The sequence below is a fragment of the Paramormyrops kingsleyae genome, chromosome 11 (assembly GCF_048594095.1).
Source record: "Paramormyrops kingsleyae isolate MSU_618 chromosome 11, PKINGS_0.4, whole genome shotgun sequence".
NCBI lineage: Eukaryota > Metazoa > Chordata > Actinopteri > Osteoglossiformes > Mormyridae > Paramormyrops > Paramormyrops kingsleyae.
The window spans coordinates 23548521-23575728 of NC_132807.1; the positions used below are offsets into that span (position 1 = coordinate 23548521).

Sequence of the window (27208 nt, forward strand, 5' to 3'; positions counted from 1 at the left end):
ATCAGGGTTTAAGGGCCAGATAGAAAATGTAGTCTCTTGACAGTATTGATCAAATGCCACTTGACAGCTTGGATGTAGGTTCAAATGGACAGAGAGATGGCTCATTTATCACTGTGCCGTCTTAGACCTGGAGGACTCGCAACGTTCAAGGTAAATGAGCTCAGGTGGTCGTGTCATGGAAAGTCACCAAGACCCAGGATTTTTTCTGTCAAAACCCAGCCTGATTCTCACTCTGCACAACAAAGGGGGAAAGTATCATAGGTGACGCATAATAAACAAAGTTATTTTCAGCGGCGTGATTTTTATTGATTTACTCCACTGAACTTTACTGAACTCCTGGTGGAAAGTAATTGCCAAAAAGGGGGAAAAGTTTGAAGAAGAAAAAAAAACATAATTACTTTTCTGAACGAAGTAACTAAGCCACAATGACCAATTACAATCCCTTTCAGGAGTGGTAGCAAGAAAATCATAGTTAACAGCAGGGGAACACAGAGCTACAGGAAAGCTCATTAGGTCATAGACTAGACTTCCAGACTTAAATAAGTGATTTATTGGTAACATCACAACGTGAATATATTTATGAGCCAGGTTCATCCATCCATCCATCCATCCATCTGCCATATGTGTTTGTCCTATGCAGGATCACATGGGTCTGAAGCTTATCCCAGAAGCTACAGGCGTAAGCCAGAGAATAACCCAGGATTGGGTGCTTACTCTGACACCCATTCACACCTACAACAAAAACCCCACAGGAAGAACATGCAGACTCCACCCACACAGAGCAGGGTGGGAGACTCGAACCCTGGATGCAGAGGTGCGAGGGCTACAGAAGAGTGCTAACCGTTACACCACCCACGGTGAACATAGCTTTTCTATAAATTCTAAATTTACTTTGGAGCAGAAGAAGCAGGACCCAGGTCAGGGTGATAGGGCGGCCAGAGCTGGTCTCAGCTACACCCTACAATGTAAAGGAATTAGTACACCCAGAATTCCCAATGCCTAATGAAAATGATAAGACTGGCTGATAGCACCTCTAGGCAGATGCTAAAGACAGTCGATATTCCCTCCCCAGGGCAGCAGGGAGGTACTGCTGCCTCGTACCTGCTGGCCACCATCCCAGCCCGGTGAGAAAAATACCACAGATTCTCACATCATGCCTGAATATTTGCACTTCACCATGTTTAACATTGTCCTTGACTGCACCCCGACGCACATATTCTGCAGCATCAATGCAAAGGCACCTACACAGTGATTTCACAGTAAATTCAGCTGCCTTTGGCTTGGTGGAGAATCCAACAAGGACTATATATGTAATGGCGTAGGTAGAGATGTATTTATTTTTGTCAACAGTAATGCTGTTTGGTAGACTTTAGGTTAAGTGGGAAGGATTTCGGAAAATTAGTAATACACGGCAACTTGCAGCTTACGTTTTCGTCTTAAATTATCACTGTAAATGAAGTGATTAATATAACCACCCCTCCCTTTTTCTATATGTCCCCAGAGGGGAAATTAGTTTATTTGTGACTCGAGCAATATGGTGGTTTTTACTTCCATTTCCTGTTGTTTTTTTTTTTCCCAGTTTATAGTTTATAGATTTATTTTTAAAGCCTGGAATTGGAGAAGCTTCCATTTTCCAACTGCTCTCTTTTGCAGCGCACAAGAGGAGAGTCCATACTGGATGGAGTGCCTGTCGACCACAGGGCACATACATTATTACACATCATGGACAATTTAGAGATGGCATTTTGAATAGCTGCACATCTTTGGACAGAGGGAGGAAACCGGAGTACCAAGATCAAACCCTCACAACAGGGAGAGTATGCAAGAGAGTATGCAGAGAGCAGAGAAAGCATTCAAACCCGCAGCCCAGGAGTTTAGAAGTGTTACCCACTGATTGGCTGTTCCAATCGCTTTGTAAAGCCAAAGTCACAAACACACAATGCCAATTGAGCAGCCTGTGGCTCTGCAAGTTAGGATGCTATAATGGTTATTGAGAAGGTTGCTGGTTCAAATCCCCCAAATGCTCCAGGGATTGTCTAGCCCTCCTTCCATAAAAGCATCAGCTGAATAAAAAACAGAATACTAACTATCCATGTTTGTGGTTGCCATGGCTCCGAAAATCCTGGAATACACATGTGATCTCTCCAAGACTCGTAAATGTCTACACGCGTACCTGCACACAAGTCCTCCAAATGAAGAAAGCTGACAGCCAGCCTTGTTTCCTTTAATAAAAGGTCTAGAATGCATAGTTGAAGAAATCTGCTAATTAGGACTCGACAACATCAAAGCCTTTGCTGGAGAAAAATATCAGTTAACTGTGGGGAAAATACCTGGGGTCTTACAGATGGGTGGACATCGGGGCTAATGGAAATGTCCACGTACTTGTGTCTGACTGGAGTATTGATTCACTAAATCACAGGGAAATGTCCACATGTTCCCAGCTAAATGGAGCCATATTCCTGGATATGAAACAACTTTAAGTATAAGTGGCCCAGCTGCTCTCTGCGATCTATCATGCATCTCAGTCTAATTCCTGAAAGGATCCAAACTGAGTGTCACCATGCAGGGTATTTTAATTGTTTATGTATCTACGGCATGGGTGAGAGCCATTGACAAATTCCTGATGAGTGTGAACATACACTATATGGCCTAAAGTATGTGTACACCCCTAGTAATTACAGGAATGGCCCATGTGACCTACACCCATTGCTTGCAATCTCCAGCCACAAACACTGGCAGCAAAATGGGTGGGGCTACAGAAGACGTTAGTGACTTTCCATTTGGCAAGGTCATGGCAAGCCATCTTTCCAGCAAGTCAGTTTGTCAGATTTCTGCCCTGCTAGAACTGTCCTGGACTGCAATGCGTGAAGTGACTGTCAAGTGGCAAGATCTGGGGGCGAGATCAGCTGCAAAGTGACAGGACACATAAAAGGCACCTGATCACCCAGCATCAATACCCAACCTGAATGGCAGCAATGTTTCAATATCAATTGAAAAACCTTCCCAGAAGAGTGGAAATTATTATAACAACTCTGGGTGAACCAACTTCACATTAATGCTGTACTCTTGTTTCTGAAGGGAGATGTTGGACAAACTGGTGTCCACATACCATATAGTGTACTTGGCCAATTAACCTGATTCTGATTTGGATTCTAGGGGATGAAACAAGCTTTTCAAGGGCCTGGGAATTGGCAGATACACCATTGTGTGTAGCTTCCTATTAAGGCTTTACAACACCTACCTTTAATGCAATAAGGTCTAAATACGTAGAAGGAACCTCCCTACCATAACATGTGAAGAGTGAAGTACCATTTTAAAGCTGATTTTGATGATGATGATGATGAAACCCTGTATTGCTGTTGCAATACACCATGTCACTAGTCACAAGTACCAGCGAAAAACTGGCCATCAACCCGACCATACATACACAAACATCACATTATAGGGGGTAGACAGGGGATATAGGAAGAACAGAGAAAACAGAATTATAAACTGGGTCTGGAATTTTGCACATGGAATTAATGCAGTACGAATAACCCATACAGGGTTAAAGAGCAAGCCTGTGAAAGAGGGCTTTTTACTCTTGGTGAATATACTCACTGGGGCCATGCAGAATATCAAAGCTCCTTTCAGGTTTTTTTTTCTTTCTGTACATTGAAGTGCTAAGGTTAAGGATAAGTTTATCCTGGCCTAGAAAATTCGCCTTTGTAAGAACCACATACTGTATACTTGGCTACTAAGTAAACATGTTTTAGCGTTTGAGGTGCACGGTCATTAGTATGAACATGATCTTCTGAGTTTGTCTTTACTAAAATGCTGAGAAATGTATTGGAATGGTCTTTAATTTGTTCCGTGAAAAACCTGATTTTTTTTTTCTTTGGAGGGTGGGGGGTATACTCAAGTCAAGAAGGTAGTCCGTTTGCCCCTGTCAAGCTAAAAAGTTTCATATATGGTACATTATTGGTGAAAAAAAAACATACTAATATTATTTATAATCAGGAACAGCTATACATAAATGACTGTAATGAAAGACTACTTGGACAATTGTATATTGTAAAAATCTTGTGATCTTTTTTCATCCGTTTTTTCATCCATCTTTTTATTGAAATATTATCATTGCAGAGGCCTGATTATAAACTGACCTTAAATTTTCTGCATTAGAGATTCCACTGGAAAACCCTCCACAGTAATATATGCAAAATGGCTTTGGTTTCATAAGAATGTATTTTTGTATAAAATTGACATGTTTATACAGCAAAGCTCCTTCTGTAAGAAACAAAAACATGCTGCTATTTAACTGGTGACTTTTCAACAAGACAAGCTAATGATGACCATAGTCCCCTCCCACTGATGCAGACCACTCACCGATTAATCAAGACTGCTAATACCTGTGTCAGAAATACATTAGACTAACCATAATTTGTATTAATCAAATTGCAGTTTGATACATTGCCATGACAGCACTGCTTTTCCCATTATTTTGATATATGAGGCTGTAATATTTGTTTTCATTTAGCAGACACTTTATGTTCTATATGTTAATATATTTGTAATTAATGTGTTAATATATCTGCATTACATAGAGCTACAATATCACATGTCTTTATTCATATACTGTGTAGTTGACACTAAATTCTACAATAAACTCTTCAGTAGCATTTTACCAGACGACTGCTCTTGAAATATTACTTTTGCATTGTAAGTATTCATGATGAAAAGGAAATTATCGCAGGACATCACGCTTTAGCATCATCCACAATCTGTTTGTGTTATTCTTCTGCTAGTGAGTTTAAGTGCTTAGTCAATATCCGCAATGATCTGTATGTAAAGAAGTGAGGGACACATGACACTTAATCACTGCTCAAATGCCACTTGGTCCCCGTGTGTGTGGAGCACCCCAGAGGTGCTGCCACAGTCCACACATACGGACTCAGGCTAACAGGCAGTTCTGTAACCTGTGACTGTGTCTATGTGCTGTGCAATGGACTGACATCCTGCCCCCTCCTGCCTTGCGCCCCTATATTGAATCCCCCCCCCCCCACAATTGACTGTGTTCTATTAAAAAAAAATGACTGTAAACAATCTTGTTATGGGAAATCATTAGCTGCTGTAAATCACAATTATCAACATTTACAAAGCTCTATATAGGAAAAAGACCTACCACCGTGACTAATTTTAATGAGTAAGTCAGCTATTTCCCTAAACGCTCAATTAAAATGAACCGCAACTTCCTTTATTTTGTGCAACAGTGCCCTCTTCTGGAAGAAAATACAATTTTCATACAAAAATACTTTGGTTTAATGTTTTGACTTCAAACAGATGCTTCCAATCACCGGTCAGGATTAATGCAAACGTGTGTACTTACTTCAGTTATTATTACTCTATTTAAACTAATTCAGTCTCTCTTCCCAACACCTTGATAGTTATTGTTTAAAGAGGGCCTGGTTATGCAATGTATGTTCCTTTAAAAGTCCCTTAAGAATTATTCTTTTATTAATAACAAAATATATATAAATTACTTAACTGTTTACTTACATGCATTTATGTACAGATATGCATAAGAAAATCATGTTCAGAAATTAATAATGGACCATAAATTGTAGTGTTAATAATTCCAGCTTCTATATTATGCATCCTTGTTTACTTTATTTTTTTTCATCAAGACTAATAGATAAATGTTACACGTCCAATAAGAGATTATTTCCTGCAGGCATACTTGCTTGTGACAGTGGTTTAATTAGTGCTTTTATTTCCCCAGATTTATGATACTACTGTTGCATATCAAACTTGCAAGTAAACTGAGAACATCTACTATTAACCTGGGATGTTATATCTAATTGAAATCTAGCTGAAACTGTCTCTGCTGACACCTCTGGGGTGTTTTCACTGCCATAATTTCATCAGTGTTATGGCTTTCCACTGGCTGCCTATCAACTGCATTGCATCTGTTGACATGGTCCAAAGAAGATACACATATACAAATGTATTTTTTTTTCTCAATTCTTGCATTCGAGAGTTGTAACATTTTTATATCTGTGCAAATACATTTAATTTTGCTTTTCTACACTGTAATTCGTATGTGAACACACGCTGATTATGGACAAACATAATAAATTATCATCATGAATTTAGTTATCGAAAAGGCTGTATCTATTATGACACAATGTTTTCCTTTAAAAAGAGATTATTATTTCCCATTTCTGGGATGTTTGTTCAGGTTGGTGTACAGGCTCCCAAAAGTGGGAGGAGCCACTGAAATGGGTAACTTAGCTTAAAAAAAAAAGAAACAAACATAACATTTGTGCATGTTGTGATAAAAGCACCAAATTTGGTACATTTATAGCCAAAGACCATATGAAAAAATCTGGATATAGGGCCATCACAAATTTTCAACATGGCAGCAATAGTAGTTATTTTCTAAAATGGCTGCCTGCCACAACATTTTTTCTAAACACTTTTCAGATTAATGAAGAATAAAATGAATGAAGCATATTTGTAACTAAATTCATTTAGGATACATACTTCATGGGATTGCCTTTCAGATAACCCATGTTGGTCACCTGAAATTCAAAATGGCCACCATTCCCCAAGAAAGCAACCGTGGCTGCCTTAAAAATTGCAAGTTGTCATTTATTGATATTATTCTTTGTCAATTGTTATTTAAGTTCTTGTTCTACCAAATGACAATCTAATGGAGAGGCACACTGGCAACAACACTGCTGTGAAATCAAGGGCATAACTTTTGTTTGAACATTGGGGAGGTTGAGGTCTCCACGCATATAGGGGGAGATGTGATTATTGGGGGGGATACAACCCCCTATCCAGTGTCATTAAGGGCCCAGTATCCAAATTTGTGATGGCTCAATGACCAATTTTTTTGTATAGATTTTTGCTATAAGTGTGGCAAATTCAGTGCTTTTCTCACAAAACGCACAATTGTCATGGTTATCTGCTGACTGTGAAGCCCTCTTAGTCTTGGAGAGGGAGCTCAGATGGTCTCATTGTTTGATAGCGATTGACATTTTCAGCTCCAGGTAGACATGTGGGCCTTTATTTGTCACTCTGTGACTACCATTGAGAAAACAATACTAAGTAATATTATAGCTACAAAGAACTAACAAACAAACAAAGCCTAAGCTAACAGAGCAGGTAAGCTGCCATCTGCTTTCTGCAGTAATTCCTCTGTCATACCACAGTGAGCATGTATAACATCCAGCTTGAGTATCTGTTTATATAATTGAAGATCTCAACAAGAACAAAGGATCCAGCAGTCAACAAAAGCATGCAGTCTAGCTGCGATGAAAGACATAGAAGGATGTAAAATTCTTCAAAAGTACTGACATATCTCTGAGAACAAATATCAGAATTTTTCAGAATATAGTATTTGCTCTGACAGGAGGTGAAGGCTGGAGAACGACGATGCAGGACAGGAAGAATATCATTGCCTTTGGCAAAGACATTTAGAGATACCATGGACTGCAAAGAAAAACAAATTATATGAAACCTGCATTTTTACCTGGAGCAAAAATGGCCAGAGTGAAGCTTTCTTATGTTGGGCATATTATAAGAAAACTACTTGCACTAAAAGCAAGGCGTAGCAAGGAATTCTGGGGCCCCTGACAAAATGCATGCTTGACCATGCCTATTAATAATAGATAAAGATCACTTAAATCTCTGTTTAGCTAATTTAATGACACGCAGTTCTCCTGTGAAGCATTTTCCACTTTTCTACTGGGTTTGTTTCAGAAGCATTCTGTCTTTAATGCTGCTAAAGTACTTCAGTCTGAATATGTTTCATTTCTAATTGTGGGAATGAGTGGATGAGTGAGTGTGTGCGGTCTGTGACGCACTGCCATGCCGTCCATAGTGTTCTCCTGCCACGTACAATTTACATCCGTCAGTTCTTAACCGAAAGTTTTTGTACTGTGGTTAGAAACGGGGGTAGCCAGCGGAAAGCCACGCAGCATGGGGAGAGCTGTATGGACCATTCTGAGAAGCTTCTTTGTTAACTGATAAACATTTAAGAAGCACTGTCTCACCCTCTACAAGAACATGATTAAAATAAAGAACAGAAAAGAAACAATTAGCTGAATTGGCTTAAAATTGCAGGATAACTGAGTGGCGTCTATGAAAGAATAAGAATCCCTCATGAATTAAATCTTTTTGCAGTTGTCTCACCAGTAACAAGACCAGTAACTCAGACTCGTATAAAAGCTTACAATAAACGTAATTTATGACAAATCTGCAACTAATAACCATATAATTTTACATTAAAGAGTAAGTATACAAGAGTTTATGCAAAATATATTGGCTGTTCTGCTTCACAAAAGCACGTGACAAATGTGTTCATACACAAAAAAAAACACACGCACGCGCACACACACACACACACATACAGTCGATCACTAACATCTCTCTAGCAACATTTACAATTCCAGGATAGTTGTGGTAAGTTATAAAACAGGAGCCATAGGTTCTCAGCATTTTCTGTTTAAAGAGACATAAGCAGGACTCACGATAGATTTGTGGAGCACCGGTAAAGCCCTGGTTTAGACCCGAGAATTAACTAACTATGTCTTATATTAGACACATACGCGGCTAGAAGATAGATACATGGATGAGTAATAGATGACAAAATTGTATTACGTTGTGTGCAAGCATACATATATATATATATTTCCGTCTTGGATTTGTAATATTTATGGCCCAATAGCGTCTTGAATGAAAGACAAACGCTATTTTTTAATTTGGTAAACTTTTTTGAATTTATTTAATTAACATTTGCAGAAACAAACTCATGGAAGTCGGTTGTAGTACGAATCAACCAACCCCAAGGGAGGCAGGGCCAACTCCTTTCCTTTAAGGCTGTACGTCGCCTGGAAACGCCCCAAAGACGTGTAAGCGGTTTCTGATTGGCCAAGTGCGATTTAACATGACGTAGACAACTAACAAGTTTCTGTCCTGACCAACTAATAAAAATTTGGATTCGTGCATGACGTAGACCGACAGCAAGTACATTTTAGTCAGTGGTTATGAGAAATCCCTACCCGACTGGCGTTAGTTAAGGATCTGCTGCAGATTTAATCGTTTATTTTCGACATTTTTCTTTCTTGGTGTCAAACCGAACTCGGAAGACTGAAGTCGTGTTAACGGAGGTATGGTCAATCATTTTTTTGCCGGTTCTTTAGCCAGTAGCTTGCTAGATCTTATAAAATGGCTGCTATGGCTTTTTCTTTATGTGGCGCTGTTAAGCAAGCTTGTTAGCTAGGTACCGCCGTAGAAAATGGCGTCGCAGAGGGTCAACATGGCTTTTGTCCATCACGACCGGCGTTCTCCTTACCTAATACGTTGCTGTCCGTTTTAAAAAGAACGTCGTTATATTTTCCTCTGCGAAACATGCAATTAGATGCATTGGTTGGGGTATATTGTGTGCTGCATTGGCACAATATTGGGAGTATTTGCAGACATGCTTTATTGTGTAGATCAATCTTGAATCAGTGTAGATCAATCTTGGAAAATCATATTTCCATCGCTAAATAGGAAGGTACTTTGTAAGATAAATAAAAAGTATGGAGGGACCATGGGGAAAACCTGTTTTTAAAGAGGATTTTAAAATTGTTGTCCTGGGCTACTACAGGCTGCTCATCATTTAAAAATGTATCCCCTTAATTGGGCTCTTGGATGGGTGTCTGTATTATTGCAGGTTAAAATGCCCGGTAACGTGCCGCATACATGTGTCCCTGCAGCACACTAGGCGCACATTGTAAGCGGGCATCGCGCCCGTCCGGTAGCTGGGGATCCGCTGCCTTCATCCCCACGACTCCCTTTGCATGCACCGATAGTAGTAACTCTCCAGTATGACTGCTGACATGGGCGAAATTCAGGCGGCTCTTCAGCTCATCTTCCGATTTCTTTTCGCCACAACACGACTGAGTCAAGCACAAAGCGCCCAAAGGCGTTGAAATGCATTATTTTTTTGCCGGTCTCATTTATTCCGATAAACTGATTATTCTTACCACATCCTGAACAACAATGCAGTGTTAATTCTTGGTCTACCTAATCAAATTGCTTTTCTGTTTCCCCCCCTCAGTACGTTTCTTCCCACCCCCTCACTCCAACCTCTGAATATTATTCTTTTGAAAATTCTTCGTTGTCAAGCCGCCAAAGTGGAGAGTGTGATTGCAGAAGGGGGTGCTTCTCGTTTCAGGTGTGATTTAAAACCAAAAAAAAAAAAACCCTCGATCTTAATGGGGCTTCCTGTGCTGGATATGCTTATAGTGGATGTTTCACTGAAATCGTGCATGTTGCTTTCTGATCCCAATATAACTCTTAATTGTGGCTTTATATTGTCTGCCTTAGATGGAGTGGGTTTGCTTAATTCCTGCCTTACTGTGTAGCTTCCCGGCACAGGTTTATTAATCGTATTTTGCTTTTCTAGTGCTTCTTCGGGTGGAGGAGGGGGTAGGGGTGCTTCTCAGCACTGTCCCAAGACTGTCGGAAACAGGTAAGAAAAAGAAGAAATTCCATCCATCCATAACATTATTTGAAAACTTGTAAAGCAAAGCTCATAGTAATCTCTTGTAGAATGTTGCCCAGGGGCTGCCTGCCTTTCACCTGTACTTTGCAGTAGTATGTGTGATTGCTTACTTACGGTTTATGTCCAGCGAGTACCTGGGGAAGTCCCCGGGCCCCAGCGTTCAGAAATGGGTTCCTTCACGAAGCACTAGACGAGATGTCAACTCCAACGAAAAAGAACGACATGATGGGATCTTCAGGAAAGTAAGAGGGTATGTATCTGCTCAACTCGCACAGAGTTTGGGAATTTTGTCAGAGATTGAGGTTTTTGAAATTCAGCAGGTTTGGGTTTTGTAGAAGCCAACAGTTTGTTCATCTGTGTTGTTTGGCTTCCAATACTTTTGTTTCTCTTATTTTTCCCCAGTATCCCCGCAGTTAATATTATATTTTGTTTTTGATGCTTATTTCTGGTTGTTGTGACCATTGATCATGTATTTCATCTCCAGCATACTCAATAAGTTGACCCCAGAAAAATTTGACAAGCTATGCCTTGAGCTCCTGAATGTGGGTGTAGATTCAAAGCTCGTCCTAAAAGGAATTATCTTGCTGGTAAGGATCTGATGTCTATCGTACATGTTTGACATGGAATACACTTGCTGTCTTCTGCGAGAGCTGGCAGTCGCACTAATTTGAAAGAAGCAAAGGTAAATATCAACAAATTTTGTTTTTTTTTCCCCTTCCTTCCAGATCGTGGACAAAGCCCTCGAAGAGCCGAAGTATAGCTCACTATATGCTCAGCTATGTCTGCGTTTGGCTGAAGATGCGCCAAACTTTGACGGTCCTTCGTCAGAGATTCAAACATCACAGAAACAGAGCACAGTAAGTGTTTTTTTGGTTACAATTGCAAACGGTTTTCAATACTGAAGAATGCTTATTTCTACTGATTTAAGAGTGAGTATTGTGCTTTCAATCGAAATTGGTACATTTTAAATTCCTAAATGATGCTTGTATTGGATTTTAATCATATATAAATATTGTTGCAGCACTGACCTGCTTTATTTCCCCTCCAGACATTCAGGAGACTCTTGATATCTAAGCTTCAAGATGAATTTGAGAACCGCACCAGAAATGTTGAAAGTGAGTCATTGTGCATTTTCAAGAATATTCGGTCTGCATGCTTTTGAGTAGTTTTCTAATTCTCCATCTCCCCCCTAAGTCTATGACAAACGCGACGGCCCTCTCTCTTCTGAGGAAGAGGAGCAGCGCGCCATTGCCAAGATCAAGATGCTGGGCAATATCAAATTCATTGGGGAACTTGGCAAGCTTGATCTCATCCATGAATCTATCCTTCATAAGTGCATCAAAACAGTAAGTGTTGTCTTCCCTTTATGCTCATGCTATATGTGTGCAAAGAATTGATTTTTTTTAGGGGGTGACTTAGAGATGTCTTTGTTTCTCAGCTTTTGGAAAAGAAGAAGAGAGTCCAGCTTAAGGATATGGGTGAAGATTTGGAATGCCTCTGTCAGATAATGAGGACAGTGGGGCCTAGACTTGATCATGAAAAAGCCAAGGTAAGCTGCCTAGAGTAGGTTTATGTAACAGTCATTTTAAAGATGTGTGTGTATATATACTTTAACATTTTAATCTCCCCCCCCTTCAGTCTTTGATGGATCAGTACTTTGGCCGTATGCGATCCCTAATGAGCAATAAAGATCTGGCAGCAAGGATTCGTTTCCTGCTGCAAGATACCGTGGAGCTGCGTGAGAACGGCTGGGTTCCTCGCAAAGCTTTCCTTGATAATGGACCAAAGACGATTAACCAGATTCGTCAGGAGGCTGTAAAGGTCTGTATAATTTTAGTCCAGTTAAAGACTTCGAGGTAGTCATTGCCCAGTCTAAAATTAAGTTCCTTTTTAACAGTAGTTTTACTTCCAGTTGCCAGTTAACCACAATACATTGAACCTGTCTTTATTTTTCCAGGATCTGGGGGTGTTTATTCCACAGAATATGTCCCAGGGACTCAGGAGTGACTTCTTTCTCGAAGGCCCCTTTGTGGGAGGCAGGATGAAATTTGATAGGGAGGCTATTGGGGGATTAGCTGATATGTTTGGGCAGATGCCAGGTATGTAAGGGAATTGACTTTTTACATCCTTCTCTCTGTATTTTCAACTGCAACTATTGTTAAATCCAATTCTGAAGCTTTCATGATTTTACTCTCAGGTAGTGGGATTGGTACTGGTCCGGGAGTCATACAGGACAGGTTCTCACCCACCATGGGACGTCATCGCACAAATCCGCTGTTCAACGGCCATGTTGCCCATGTCGTCCCCGTCTCTCAATCTCAGTTTGAAATGGGAAGCAAGCCTTTCATCAAATCAAACCAAGTAAGGGATATTTCAGAGATTTGTTTAGGGTGACCCGTTAGCGCAGCCCGGCGTAATTGGAAGGGCGGCATTGGTTTAGAGAGAGCTTTGCATTTAGTGTTTAAGTTAGGTAATAGTTGTGGCGTTTACTGCGTTTCTGATGGGGGTTTTTCTCTGTGAAGGGGCAGAGTCAGCATTTTCAGAGCCAGAGCCATTCGTCCCAGCAGCAATCTCAGTCCAAGGACATGCCGCCTCGATTCATCAAGAAAGGACAGCTCAATGCTGATGAGGTAAGAGCCGGCCGTTGTATCTGAGTCCCAGTTCTTCCCCTCATACTACTCTTCTAGTAATATGATTGAAGACCTAACTGCTGCCTGTTCTCCTTTGAGACTAACAGCCTGCTTGTGCTTCCAGATCAGTCTGCGACCTGCTCAGTCATTCCTACTAAATAAAAATCAAGTGCCAAAGCTGCAGCCACAGATACCAACCATGATTCCTCCAAGCGCACAGCCTCCTCGCACTCAAACCCCACCCTTGGGGCAGGTAGGGACTCGCCACGCCCTTCTGTGTTTTTGGGGTAGTAGAACAGAGGCTCATTTTTACTACTGCTTCTCTGCATCAGCCTCCACAGCTTGGTCTGAAAACCAGTCCTCCTCCTATACAAGAGAAGCCTCCAAAGACGAGCAAGAAACCACCACCTGCGAAGGAAGAGCTTCTGAAGATGACTGTGGGTCTTCTTTTTTTTTTTTTTTTCTCACGCTATTATTCGGTGTCTTTGGGTGATTTTTGAGTGATCAGTGGTTTACTTTTAATCTCACCCTCCTTTTAGGAGAATATCGTGACTGAGTACCTCAACAGTAAAAACATCAACGAAGCTGTGATGGGAATAAGGGAGATGAAAGCTCCCAAACACTTCTTACCTGAGATGTTGAGCAAGATTCTGCTGTGTTCTCTGGAGCGGTCAGACAACGACAGAGAGCATGCAAGCATTCTGATTAATGCCCTTCGCATGGAGAACCTCATTACCGGGGAGGGCTTCATGCAAGTAAGGAGTCACGCTGTGCTTTTGTTTTTGTAACTAATCTCAAAATGCTCATGGTGTGGGATTGTAACTTGAGTGCCTTGATTACTTCTCCCCACCCAGGCTTTTCTGAATGTGTTGGATCAGTGTCCAAAGATGGAGGTGGACATTCCCCTTGTGAAGTCATACTTGGCTCAGTTTACTGCCAGAGCGATCATCGTGGAGCTCGTGACTGTCGCGGAGTTGGCTCACCCCCTGGAAAATGGCACCCATTTTCCCCTGTTCCTGCTCTGCCTTCAGCAGACGGCTAAGCTGAGGGATCGCGAGTGGCTAGCTGATCTCTTCCAGCAAAGCAAGGTCAACATGCAGAAGATGCTGCCTGGTACGTTTTTATACATTGAATTAATCGCTTCTCCCTTAGTTTAGTTGATACTCCTTGTCCATTTGGCAGAGCTTAGTGTAAAGGTTTACCGTCAATTCTCTTAGCTACTTCAGTTAACTGATGGGACTGTTATTTAACATTTATCTACAGTAAACTTTGGAGAGTAATGCTTTGTTATCGAGTGTGATTCTGGAATTTGTGTGTGAAGTGATGTACCAAGCTGTAAAACAATTCTTGCGGCTATAGAAATTGACCAGAACAAGGACCGAATGTTGGAGATCCTAGAGGGAAAAGGGCTTAGTTTTCTGTTCCCACTGCTGAAGTTGGAGAAGGAGCTGCTGAAACAGATAAAGGCTGACCCCTCCCCACAAGTCATCTACAAGTGGATCAAAGATAACATCTCACCCAAACTCCACACTGACAAGGGCTTTATCAACATACTGATGACTAGGTGAGGGAACCAATGTATAATTACTACTGAAATATACCTTATTTGCAGACCAGTGTAAAGAGGTTCATTGGTTCCCTACCTGATATTGCTCAATGTCCCTCCTGGAGTTGAAACAGACAAGTTGCGAAATATATTTAGCCATACTTGGTTTTAATTTGTGAATTCTCTCCCCCCCACCCTCACCAAAAAGCTTTTTGCAGTATATTGCCCATGAGATGTGCATTGTCGGAGATGACCAGTTATCAGCTCTGTCAAAAGAGCAAACCGACCAGGAGAAACAGCTGCTGCTCGCGTTCAAACCTGTGATGCAGAAATTTCTGCATGATCATGTGAGTCTGCAGGTCAGTGCCCTGTATGCACTGCAGGTCCACTGCAACGCTCATGCTTTCCCAAAAGGTAAGGGGGGGGGGGCAGGTTTCCTCATTCTTCAGTGTGAGCAGGAAGAGATGGTTAACATTGATGTGTGTGTCTGTGTTTAATTCTTAGGCATGTTACTACGGTACTTTGTGAATTTTTATGATATGGAGATTATCGAAGAAGAGGCCTTCCTTGCATGGAAAGAAGATATTACACAAGAATTCCCAGGAAAGGGGAAAGCATTATTCCAGGTACCACAAGTCCTGTTATGCGTGTATAGTCATTACTTCATGTCGGGATGCCTGGAAGTTCAGCAGTTGGTCTGCTAGATCGATACTTGTCCCTCTACAATTAAGGACAAGCCTTCTCTAGCTGTAACATCCTGTTATCTTATTTCTTGTTACTCTTCAGGTGAATCAGTGGCTCACCTGGTTGGAAACAGCTGAGGAAGAGGAGTCTGAAGAGGAAGTGGACTGAAGCAGCCAAAGCCTTACCGTATAGAAATCTCAATACTGTTCCATCACCTTTTGCTTGTAATGGGCGTACCTAGGAACTGCAGTTTGTAGGGTTTTTATATATATATAAAATTTGTCTTAGGATGATGGCATGTGACCCTCTTAAAGCTTTTTCCTTTAAGATCCACAGTAAGAATGAACGTAAAGCTTGTTTCGCTTCCGGTTGCTCTGATGTACTGCTACCTTCCACGTGGACATTTTAACCGAAATAGTGACAAAGTTAAATGCACTTTGCTCAGTGTAGTACTTGAGTTGTCATACCTGTTCATCCCTTGATCGATACCAAGAACCTACAACTGTAATCATTGGTTACCATAACATTGTAGCTATGTGTTTCTACCTCCAAGTAAGGGACTTAATGTGCTGGATTTGAGATCCCCCCCCCCTTAATGTATGTATAGCAAGTCCAGTCGCCTGGGGGTCAAACACAAGTGCTAAATGGTTTACTTGCACAATGGTTTCCTTACCCCCCCCTCTCTCCCCACACACCAGTTTTAAGATCGATACCTGTAAGTGGTGTTTGTGGAACACTTGAATGGAAGTTAAGCCACTTTTTTTTTTTTTTTTTCTTTTCTTTTTTTTTAAATTTTAGACAGCCCCTCCCTCCTTGCCTGTCAAATGTCGTAATACTTGAAGTTTCTTTGCAGCATGATAAGGGATGGTGACATTTTTGGCCTGTGCAGAATCGGCTTTCTCCCTCAATTGAACTGTTGTGAAGTTGCATTTTAACGTCTTTTTAATTGGTGAATAAAATATTAGTCTGAATTGGCATTGAGTTCCCATAGACAAACGCATTATGTATTAAGATATTTGGATATCAGTGGGATACAGTTTCTCTGCAGATGTTTCACCTAAGTGCCCATGAAATACATGTGTGCAATATGACTTTATGATGAGTTAATACATTCTCCCTGCCGTCCGTCATACATACATGTTTATGGACACTTCAGCTGTTTGCTTTGTGTACAGGTCAGACTTGTATTAGGCCATGTTAATCCTGATTGTACGGTTACCTTCAGCTAAATTGGCCTCATGGAGTTGATGCCTTGTGCATAATAGCCTTGCAGATGAATGTGTTACTTTTGGCTGCTGTGGAACTAATAAAATGTACAAATGTAAACTCTTGCAGTCAGAGTTAATCTGTTAAATGGAGTCAAGTCTCCTGCATTCAGGTATTAAGAGTTCAGTAGACATCTCCCACATTGACATCTTCATCATGAATTAAGTCCTCGCTTACTTTTAAAGGTAATCTGGTCGTGTCCGGCACAGAGACTTTAGGTTACTCTGAAAGTAACAATGTTAATTATACTGAGCCAAAAGCTAATGTCATACTTCTGATTAAGTTATTGTAACTGCTTGTCTTTATGCAGTTTTTCTGCTAATTTCAAAGGTAACTTTTTTTTTTTTCCCCCTTATGGATTAAGTCCTCAAAAAAAAAAAAAAAACTAACTAAATCTGATGAACCTGAGGTGTCATTTAGAAGGTTTAGTGGAAACTTTTTAATATTCCAGAATGAGTGGCTTGTGGTGTGCAGGCCTGCATTTAACCAGTGTGTAAGACTGAAGAATCTACATTCAATAGAAACGTAAAAAAAAAGAAGTATTTTCCTCGTATTTCATTATTTTGCCCTTCCTCACTGCATTTAGTTAAGAGGGTTGACCAAACCTGATCTTGTGACACACAGTTGGACGTTTCCCACAACAAATTTCATAGTCTATTAAATCCCATTGTTCATTTATTTATTTTTTTGCAAAATTCTGTTTTCCTAAAGGGAATGTGATGTAATTAAAAAGAATATAATCAATCATATGAAAATGTGTCTTCACAGGCTCTGTGGTTCTCCAGCATACCTGTCTTTAGCGTGTTGCTGCATGTGGTGACCGACCCGAATTTCCCCTTTGGATCAATATTTAATCTTAAACTATTTCTTAGGGCTGGTTAGAGGAAAAACACCAGTTGAGTGAAACTGGATTGAAGTATGAGATTCTGAGATCTGTGATCTATGGCACTTAAACAGGCTGCTCATAGATACAACCTCCCCCCATTCTGTATAAATTCCACACTAACAAATGTATTCACATGGAAATTATTAAAATACTGCTAGAATATGGAAGTATGACAAGATAGTTGTGAGTTCCCTCTTTCATAAAATGCTTACACATTTTTTCCCTGTGATAGATGTTTAGTTTTAAAATCGTAAAGTCACATTGATTTTCGGACGCCAACGTTGTGAGGAGATTGTATGGACTGGGTTTGGGTTCGTCTGTCCCAGTGCCTTTTCTCCTGTCTGATCCTGGTTGCGCCAAACTGTATGAATATGAGTCTGTGCTCTCATTTGCCATTAAATGCTCTCACACCCGGATGCTTGACTCGCTAGCATAACCAGATCTTCCTTTCAGCTTCTATGCCCGTTTTCTCGTGTCAAAGCAACAGCCGTGTACTTCTTCCTCTCTGCTGCTGCTGTCGAAGGTCAGGGTCCCATTTCTTCGTGTCCTGAAACCCTTCCCACCCACCTACCCTTAGTGAGTTTTCAGAAGTAAATAATGTGTTAACTTCCTAAATGCATATGCGGTGTCATTTCGCAATATGCTTATTGTTTTCGCACGGGGAGACGTTAAAATCAATCCAGCTTTCAATTTGGGTACCATTTTGTGTAAGGTAAGTGAATAGTGATTTTGGCTTGTGCTAATGAACTGGAAGGCTATTTTAAAGTAAGCTATCCTCTATGGGACTCCAAGCCACACACCTCTAGCCTGACAGTAATGGTTTTTCTGCACAATTCACCTCTCAGCAAAGTGTATACAAAGCATGTTTTATGTCCCTATGGGCTGCCTTCTACTTAATGATAAACTGTGTACAGTTGGGCGCTGCTGCAGCTCTTAGGCCCGTGTTGTGTTTCTGGAGCATGTCCTTGGCCGTTCAGGTATTTTGGCCAAACATTAGTCCCATTTTAAGGATATTGTTACACATACCATAATCATACCTTGTCTGGTCAGAAGTTCCAGGCAGTGAAGGATTGTCAGATTAATAACAGTATTTGTAATTGTCAAACAGATGGAATCGTCTGAGGGAGAGTCCTGGAGCAATCAGCCGCTCAGTGTGAGTAGGGAACGTGAAAATATGGTGCATTTATATTGATTTAAATATCACAGCCTGAGAGGAGCCATGTCTGGTGAGAGGTGTAGGACTCACACTGCACTCAAACAGGAGGTGCAGGACTCACACTGCACTCAAACAGGAGGTGCAGGACTCACGCTGCACTCAAACAGGAATCCACGCCCTGTTTGGAACATGACTGACCAAAGTGAAGATTCTTTCTTTTCAGAATCCCTATTATTTGTCTTATGTAAACAACACATTTACAATACAATAACTTACAATTTTTGCTGTACTGGAAAATCAGGCACAGCACTAGCAAATTTGCAACTCTCCAGACCCATAACTCCTACATCTTAAGTAATGGACTGTTTACATTTTGTTTATTTAGCAGATGTTTTTTTTATCCAAAGCGATGTTTGTTTTTTGAGAGAAATCAGAATCACACGGCCCCTGGAACAAATTAGGATTGAGGGCCCTGCTCAGGGGCCCAGGGGTGGAATTGAGCCATGTCTGGGAATTGAACCAGCACCCTTCTGATCACAGGTACCACATCTTTAACCAGTAAGCCATACACTGCCCCAAAACCTTGGACACTAAACATGCTAAACATGTGTTGGTTCATCATGAGATGAGTAAATTTCTGAGAAACATAGACTGGGGCTCCATCTTCTGTGAACAATCCAAATTAGTTTTCTCACAGAACTAGCCTAAAAACTTTGATGTATTCAAGAGTCCCCATCGGCAAAATCTCCAGTATGACTCAGGTCCTGCCCACTCGCTCCTCGTTTTCAGTTATCTCCACAATAGTGACTCCATGTTGCTGTGAGATCTGATACCTCCAGCTTATCTAAACACCAACCATTAAAGTTGTAAAACCTTAATATAGGATTATGTCAGCACAGCTCTGGGCTAAATATGCTGATCATTCTCACATTTTTTTCTTGTTGGAATCGCAATATAATAAAATATTATCATAAAACACTTCCAGTAAGTGACATAAGATTTTTAAATTAGGCTTAGAGTTATTAAACTCCATCGCATTAAGCCCTTTGCCAGGATGTTAATAGTCAACATCAGGCAGGGGACAGGTCAGCTCCAAACTCAGCAAAAACTAACTCAAATAAAGCTGTTTTCTTTCTTTCTTTCGTTTCCTTTCGTTCCACTTGCATTTCATTTCAATGTTGTATTGCACATATTCAATATTCTGTGCAATAAGAATGACATCTACGTTGTGCCTACTTTTTAAAAAGAATACAAAAAACACAGTACAGTTCAGGGCATGTCACTGTCTCATGAAAATGTCTTGCGGAGACTGTGATGCTATTTTTATATAAATGATCTGAGGGATCCCTTGTCCCTTAAAGAAGACAGCAGACCGTTGTAATGGATGTTTACATTTGGGTAAGATGATGCATCATCTGTGCTGTACTGTTGTTCTCGTGAATATTTCGCAGTGCACTGCTGGTTACTTAGCAGTGGCTGCTGCAGCTGAGTTTCATGAAATGAAATGGCAAGCAGTGGTCATGCTTAGTCTTTGTAGAAAATATTTTGAAGTGTATATATTCGCACATACACATATTTACATACATATATATATCTGTACATATATACATACATGTATATATATACTGTATAAATAATATGGAGGAGAGAGAGAAGGAAGAGCAGGAGAGAAAGGGCTTATGTATAGAATCATGTTAAGTCTGACTGGAGCATGCCTCTCAGTAGATGAGCTGTTTACACTTGAAAAGCGAGGGGGAAGGCCATAAGATACTGGCCAAAACATTTGATGTGCTAAACTGCATGATCTTAATTAAAATGGCCTATCGCAGGAATATTGTGCGCTTGGCTTGTGCATAAAATAGCATGCTGATTAGTCTGGAGGTGAATGGTTTAATTCACAGCCGCCTGTGGCTGGGGACTGGGGACTGGGGGGGGGGGGCTGTCCGTGTCAGCTGGTTTTGATGTGTGCCAGTAAATGCACAAAACAAGCTAAGGCCGGGTTCTGTCAAGATCAACAGCTTCCCCTGTAAACATCACGGGACACCGGTACTGAACTCCTGTGTGCTCTAAAAATAGGGCTTCTGTGACATTGTGGAAGTAGACTGAAATGCAACAGTAATCTTAATAAAGCAGGTCTTCAAAGAATGGAGGAATTGAATTGTCTACAAGGTAAGAACTACTATTATTCTGTTGCGTTCATGGAGACAATTTTACGGTTTTTCTTGTGCCTAAAATAGTACCTGATGGCTGTTCTCAGAGCAGTGCTGCGCTGGTTGGTACTATTGTCTCCCATCTCTGGGATGAAGGTTCAAGTCTCTGCCAGGGTTCCATGTATATGGAGTTTACATGTTCTTCCTGTGTTGTTGTGGGATTTCTTCTGGGTATTTTTGTTCCCCCCCCACACACACACACTCCAAAAACAAGCGGAGGTTAATTGCAGTTGCCAAATTGCCCCTAGGTGTGTGTTTGCGAGTGAATGGTGTGTGAGTGTGAGTGAATGGGTGTGAGTGTAAGTGAATGGTGTGTGAGTGTGCCCTGAGATGGGTTGGTGCTCCATCCTCGGCTGTTTCATGCCTTGTGCCCATAGGCTCTGGACTGCCCAAGATCCTGAATAGGGCAAGCAGTTTCAGAAAAAGGATGGATGGACAAAATGCAAGAATAAACCTACAGTGAGTCATTGTTGCAGTGAACTGTCACGAAATGTATTTAATTTAGATTCAAGATTGTTACAGCCTAACGGCATGAATGGAGCTTGACGTTTCCATGTGGAGCAGTCAAAGCTCAGCATGCAGAGAGGTCAGACTGCAAAAAGTGGAAAGTGGTCCTGCGCAGTGCCTGAGATGGCTCACTGCACACTGTCACATGTGGAACAGAACAGACACAGAGCTCCTGCCTTGTCTCAATGCCACCTGACAGGGCTGTCACAGGATTCTGGGGTCAACTTCTCTGAGCCCAACCATGTTCCAGGCAGCAGTGAAAGTAAGCAAAAAGAGTTCTGAAATATGCAGTGTTTTCTCATTGACAGCAATTGTGTCCTCTAAGTTGCAGTAACAATAATGACGTGTTTTATTTATATAGCATCTTTATTACAAAGGATGCTTTGCAAAATCAAAACAAGAAAAAAACAGCATATATACACACGAGTATAACTACCTTGGGAAATTAGCTATGAACGTCTTCTGTCACCCCAAAATACAAGGACATGTTAAACTTGAAACATTCCAGCAATTCTACTTACTTGTTTTGCACCTACATGATATTTGCCTCAAAATTCCCGTATTTTTGACTTTACCTGTTCATGTAAGTGTGCAGGTCTGCAAGCTATGACTTGGATAACGCTGGTGAGGATGGATACTGCACGAGTGGATTTTCAGAGGAGCACTTGCTGAACATTACATTTGAAGCTTGTGACACTATGGGCAAAGGTACTTCTCTCTCTCCTTGTATGTAAATAAAGAGATGGAGTGTACGGCAATGTCAGCCTATCTTCTCCACTCTGAAAGGGGAAGTGCTGGCCACAACACTTATGCGGTATCTGCAAGAAATGACAGCACAGAGCTCCGGCCAGGACAGGTTAGCTACGCTGCATGACATGTTGGACCCTGAGCGCAAGGACCTCTCGGTGAGGAAGGACACCTTCCACTCTGTCATGAGGATGTGGATCTCCCGGTGCTGTCAGGGCGGGTAAGAAGGAGATGCTTTTATCTAAGGTGGCATACAATTGAGAAATTAGTCAGTCAGTGCCTGGAGAAATTAGGGTTAGGCTTAGGGTTAGGGTTAGGGTTAGGGTTAGGGCCTTGATCAAGGGGCCAGCAGTGAAATAACTCTGATCATGGACACGGCATCTTCACCTACTTATCTGCACATTGCCCCAATATATCCTCTTGGTTTATGGGTATTCAGTAATATTCTGCCTGTAGGCAGAATGTGTTAAATAACATTTACCACAAATATCCGAGGCATACCAAGGGAAAAGTCAATTTAGGTGTGCTTCCAAAATCCATCCGTTTTCCACGTTGTATATCCTGTCTATGGTCACCAAGTCTTGAATTTATCTCAAAACCCTTCTGAAGTACCTAAGGAAAATAGTACAGTATTGCTTTGTTGACCATGGATATATGAAGCATTTCATTTAGTCAGACAGTTGTGTCATTTTAAATGCTTGTTTGGGTTTAATAATGAAACATTTGCTTCAGCTTTCAGGAGGATGACTATCAGGCAGTGGGTGCTGATCATTGCCGAGTACCAATAGATGGTAATGCTTTAATCTTTAAAAGAGAAACACACAAAACAAAAATTCCCAGTTCCAAAAGAATCACATATATGATTTCATTTTGTCGATAGGGATTGAGTTCTCGCCTTTCGAGACTGAGAAACAGTATCCAGGAGGAGGAGATGGCTGTCATTGGTACGTGATTTACAGTTTTACAGTTTCCTTGTTGTGGTTAGTGTGCAGATATTGAATTGTAGTACAGTTTGGTATAAACTCTACAATATAGTCCACAGGCCATAATGACTGATTCATTCTAATAAGGGTAGAACTTTATTTCAGGAGGCACAAATACTTAATAGTTTCTTAGTTACTACTTGTACTACTATTTGTAGCACACATCATAAACAAATATATACAAATCATGAAGCACAAATCATAAACATATATAGTTGCTACTTGAGATTAAGGATGCATCAGTATTTCACTTGTGTTAGTCATTACTTGTTCCTTCAGTAGTTAGTAGTTCTGGATTCAGTAGTTAGTAGTTCTGGATTCAGTAGTTCACAAAGAGTTACAGAAGTAACAAAGTAACTGCTTAGGATAAAAGATTCGTTAATTCATTAACACCATTCATCAATGATACAAACATGAGATCAGTATTTCACATGTTACTTTCTGTACTTACTTCAGTAATTTGTGATTTATGAAACACAAAGGTGTACAGAATTAACTGATGTAGTAACAAATATAGTAAGTGCTTAAGATAAAAAGTGGCATTCATAAATGATGAATTAAAATGACATCAATATGTAGCTAAGACATTAATACACAAGTAATAGCATAATACATTATTTGCGTTCCCTCAAATAAATTGTTACCAGTAGTATGAACCATGACTGTTGGGAACATGAACAAGTGGAATTAATGTCTGTTAAATTCCTGCTGGGGTTCAGTGAATCGAGGGACTTAGCGAGTGTCCTTGAGGAGCTGAAGCACACACAGCAAAAGCTGAATGAGCAGAACAGCAGCCTCTCGAGGACGGTGTCCCAGTGTGAGGATACAAACTTGCAACTGATTGTCGAGGTCACAGAGCTCAGGACCAAACTGGCCAGGTATTAGTACTGTTAATGAGAATCTCACAAGATCTAGCTATAATATTCTATAATATTTTTGCATCAATTGCTTTGGAAAATTATGTATACATAAATGTATATTTTGAGTAAAGTGTCTTTTAACTACCTCACCTGAGTAGAAATCTTTGTTACAACCGCTGTTAATCAAATTGCTTGAAGTGTTTTTTTTTTTTTATTGCTCGGTAACAGTTTACTTAAAGCAGTAATCATAATGCATTATATATACCCTAACAATGCATTATAATATATATATATATAAATGGCATAACATATATCGGTTTTGTTAATTATGAATATAGATATGACTATACATACCTTCCTAATGCATTATAATGGTCAGTATAAGAATTAAGGATGCTTTGTACTGCATTCTGAAGGTATTTATATTGCATTATAGATGACAGCTTCATTGAGCATTCATAACGCATAATAAACATTACTATAATGTTATGCCTTTTTATGAATAGTTATAGCTGTGTTTATAGTACTGCATTATAATGCATTATGAAGACAGCTTTAAGTAAAGTGTTACCCCAATTGCTTTCATTTTGAGGTCCTACATGAATGTCATTTCATTGAGTCGGCGTCCTTTCACTGGTCACTGTGTTGTCGTGTTCGCTAGATGTGCCACCTGCCATGTATATCTCTATTCTGTTGATAGTGCCCAGCGCTCTGCTCTGAGAAGCAAATCCCTCTGTGATGAGCTAGAAGAAGCCAGACGAATCATGAGAGAGAGTCAGGATAAAGCTGCCAAGACCCAGGCGAGCAACTGCAAATTGGTACGGAGACACTCAACTGTGTGACATAGGCAGGTGACCAAAACTGGGTGACCAAAAGAAATCATACTAGGCTGGTATTTCTGGGAGTGAATGAGTATTTTTATAGTATACCATATTAATGAGGGAATGTTTTAGTTAGAGAATTTATATCCTCAGTGACTTTACTAAATGCTGTTAATGTTTATATTTTGGGGCTTCCAGCACCAGTTGGAATGCAGTAATTTTTTCCATTTCAGATTAAAGAAAATGAATATTTAAAAGCACACATGAAGATTATTGAGGAATTGGTAAGTCTTTTCATTCTGGTAAAATATTCATTTTTTTAATGGTTGGTCTTTTTTGGCCCGCAAATACTGCTTGAACTATATAGCAGTGATGTTTTGCTGTTAAATGCTTTACACTGAAAATCACAATTTGCCTGTTATTTTGTGATTATATGTGGCAGTCCAGAGGCTGTCCCAGGAGCCTTCACCCTTCCAAAATACCAGAAGAGATTAAAAGTGCTTTGTTGCACCTTTGTATTTGAAGTATTTACTTTGCTTTTACGTGTTTTATTGTGAGACGGCACAGTGGCTCTGCGGGTATCAACACTATCACCTCCTATCTCCGGAGTGCAAACTCCACCCCTGCTCTCTGTTTGTGGGCTTTGCTTGTTCTTTCTGTATTAACCATGTTTCTTTCAGATATTCTGCTTTTGTCCCATAGTCCAAAGATATGGAGTCATACAACTATACTAACTAACTAAGCTACATGTGAGTGCTGTGATTGCAGAATGAAAAGCTCATCCATGAAAAGACCAGCTCTGAAGGCCGAATCCGCAAACTGGTGAAAATAAATGCTGAAATCAGGGTAGGACCATTTGGATGAAATACAACATTTAACTCAAATATTATAAACTTTTCCTGTGATGAGTTGACGCCTCATCCTGGGTTATTCCCTGCCTCAAGCCCATTGCCTGCAGCATAGACTCCAAACCTCCTCAACCCTGCATAGGACAAGCGGATATAGAGAATGGACAAAACGACAGACGGATGGACTATATAACATTTCTATATCTGATACAATTAATGAAAATTATACTGTACTGGTTTGCAGGAGGAACTGGACGAAATATTAGTTACATTGGCTGAAAAAGACAAGGAAATTACAAAGGTAAAAATAATCTTTAAGCTGAACTTAGGTGACCCATTTAATATGTTGTTTTCAGCGAAATTTGAAATGTGTTTTTTATTTTGAAGAAATCAGTTTTCATAGATGACCTGAAGATCTCCTATCAGCGGAACTGCAAAATAATTGAGGTATTTTTGCCGATGATAAAAAAAAAGAGAGATGCATAAGCACAAGGAGTTACGGCAGAAAAATGATACCCAGAAGTAAACAATTTCATATACATATGTAAGCACACGTGGTGTTACAGTCAGTAAGATTCAGTATGGTTCATATAGTTAATTTCCATTTAGTTTTATAGGTAATGCAATATTTCTATCAGCATAAATTTCATTATGTGTTTTTTCTTGAAGGGCATGCAACTGGAATTGCTACAATTACAAGAGAACACACAATTGGAACTCCTGAGGTAGATGAGAAATATTTTTTACAATCAACAGCCATGCAACAACCATGCTTAGGAATATATTTGTATAAGTCATTTGTTCTGAGATTGCATTTGTAATAGAAATAATTGAAAAACAAAGGAAATAGGGTGGTAATTTATTGTTGTGTGGATAAGCTCTGCTTTTTTTTGCTATCGTCACACTCTGGAAACATCTTTCAAACGTTTGTAGTCAGATCCCCGCAAAGATGCTGCTGATGGGGTCTTGCCTGTGCAGGATAATGTGGTTTATGTCACTGACAGATTTGATAGGTCCTCAGGCAGTCTTCAAAATACCCTGGGAAGAGGTGGGCCTGCCCAACACCAACGCTCACTGCAGTCTGAGATTGAGGAGACACAAAAGGTAATAAGGATGTGTATAAGGTACAGAAAGCTCTTTCAGTTCCCATTTTTTCTTTAAAATGTTCTAGACTCCAAACCTTAACCAGGGATCGTCAACCTCTCCGTACACGGACAGATATGTTTGTGGCAAGGCTTGTCTGTGTCCGTGGCAAAATGTTTTGATTGAGGAAAAAAAACGCTGTTTACATTACGTTTTGTTTGTCATAGTTCGCCACAGTGATGACCTCTGACCCTATTATTGTGAGACTACACACTACTGCATTTTAAATTAGGGTGAAAATTCACTTTGACTGAAAATGCCAAAGGAGAAACTTTAAATTTTTTATAAATAATATGTTTCAGCATAAATAAGAAAGGGTCACATCTAATTCATTTGAATTGGGTGCATGGATACCAAATTAGTCTGAGACACCTATTATAGAAT

General features: G+C 40.3%; 1 protein-coding gene and 1 pseudogene across 1 annotated transcript; both read left to right on the forward strand.

The window, feature by feature from the left end:
• The first annotated feature begins 1041 nt into the window (after positions 1-1041).
• On the forward strand, positions 1042-16723 carry LOC111832978 (eukaryotic translation initiation factor 4 gamma 2-like). The gene is made up of 21 exons (XM_023790819.2): positions 1042-1124; positions 10091-10207; positions 10439-10504; positions 10665-10787; positions 11022-11124; positions 11263-11394; positions 11586-11652; positions 11732-11883; positions 11976-12086; positions 12176-12358; positions 12495-12636; positions 12735-12898; positions 13060-13167; positions 13292-13420; positions 13500-13604; positions 13707-13922; positions 14022-14280; positions 14527-14731; positions 14922-15127; positions 15218-15339; positions 15500-16723. The coding sequence occupies exons 1-21, from the start codon at positions 1042-1044 to the stop codon at positions 15563-15565; spliced, it is 2859 nt and encodes a 952-aa protein (XP_023646587.2). The 3' UTR covers positions 15566-16723.
• Positions 16724-20689: 3966 nt separating this feature from the next.
• LOC111832971 (uncharacterized) overlaps positions 20690-27208 on the forward strand; it is a 34003-nt pseudogene continuing 27484 nt past the window's right edge.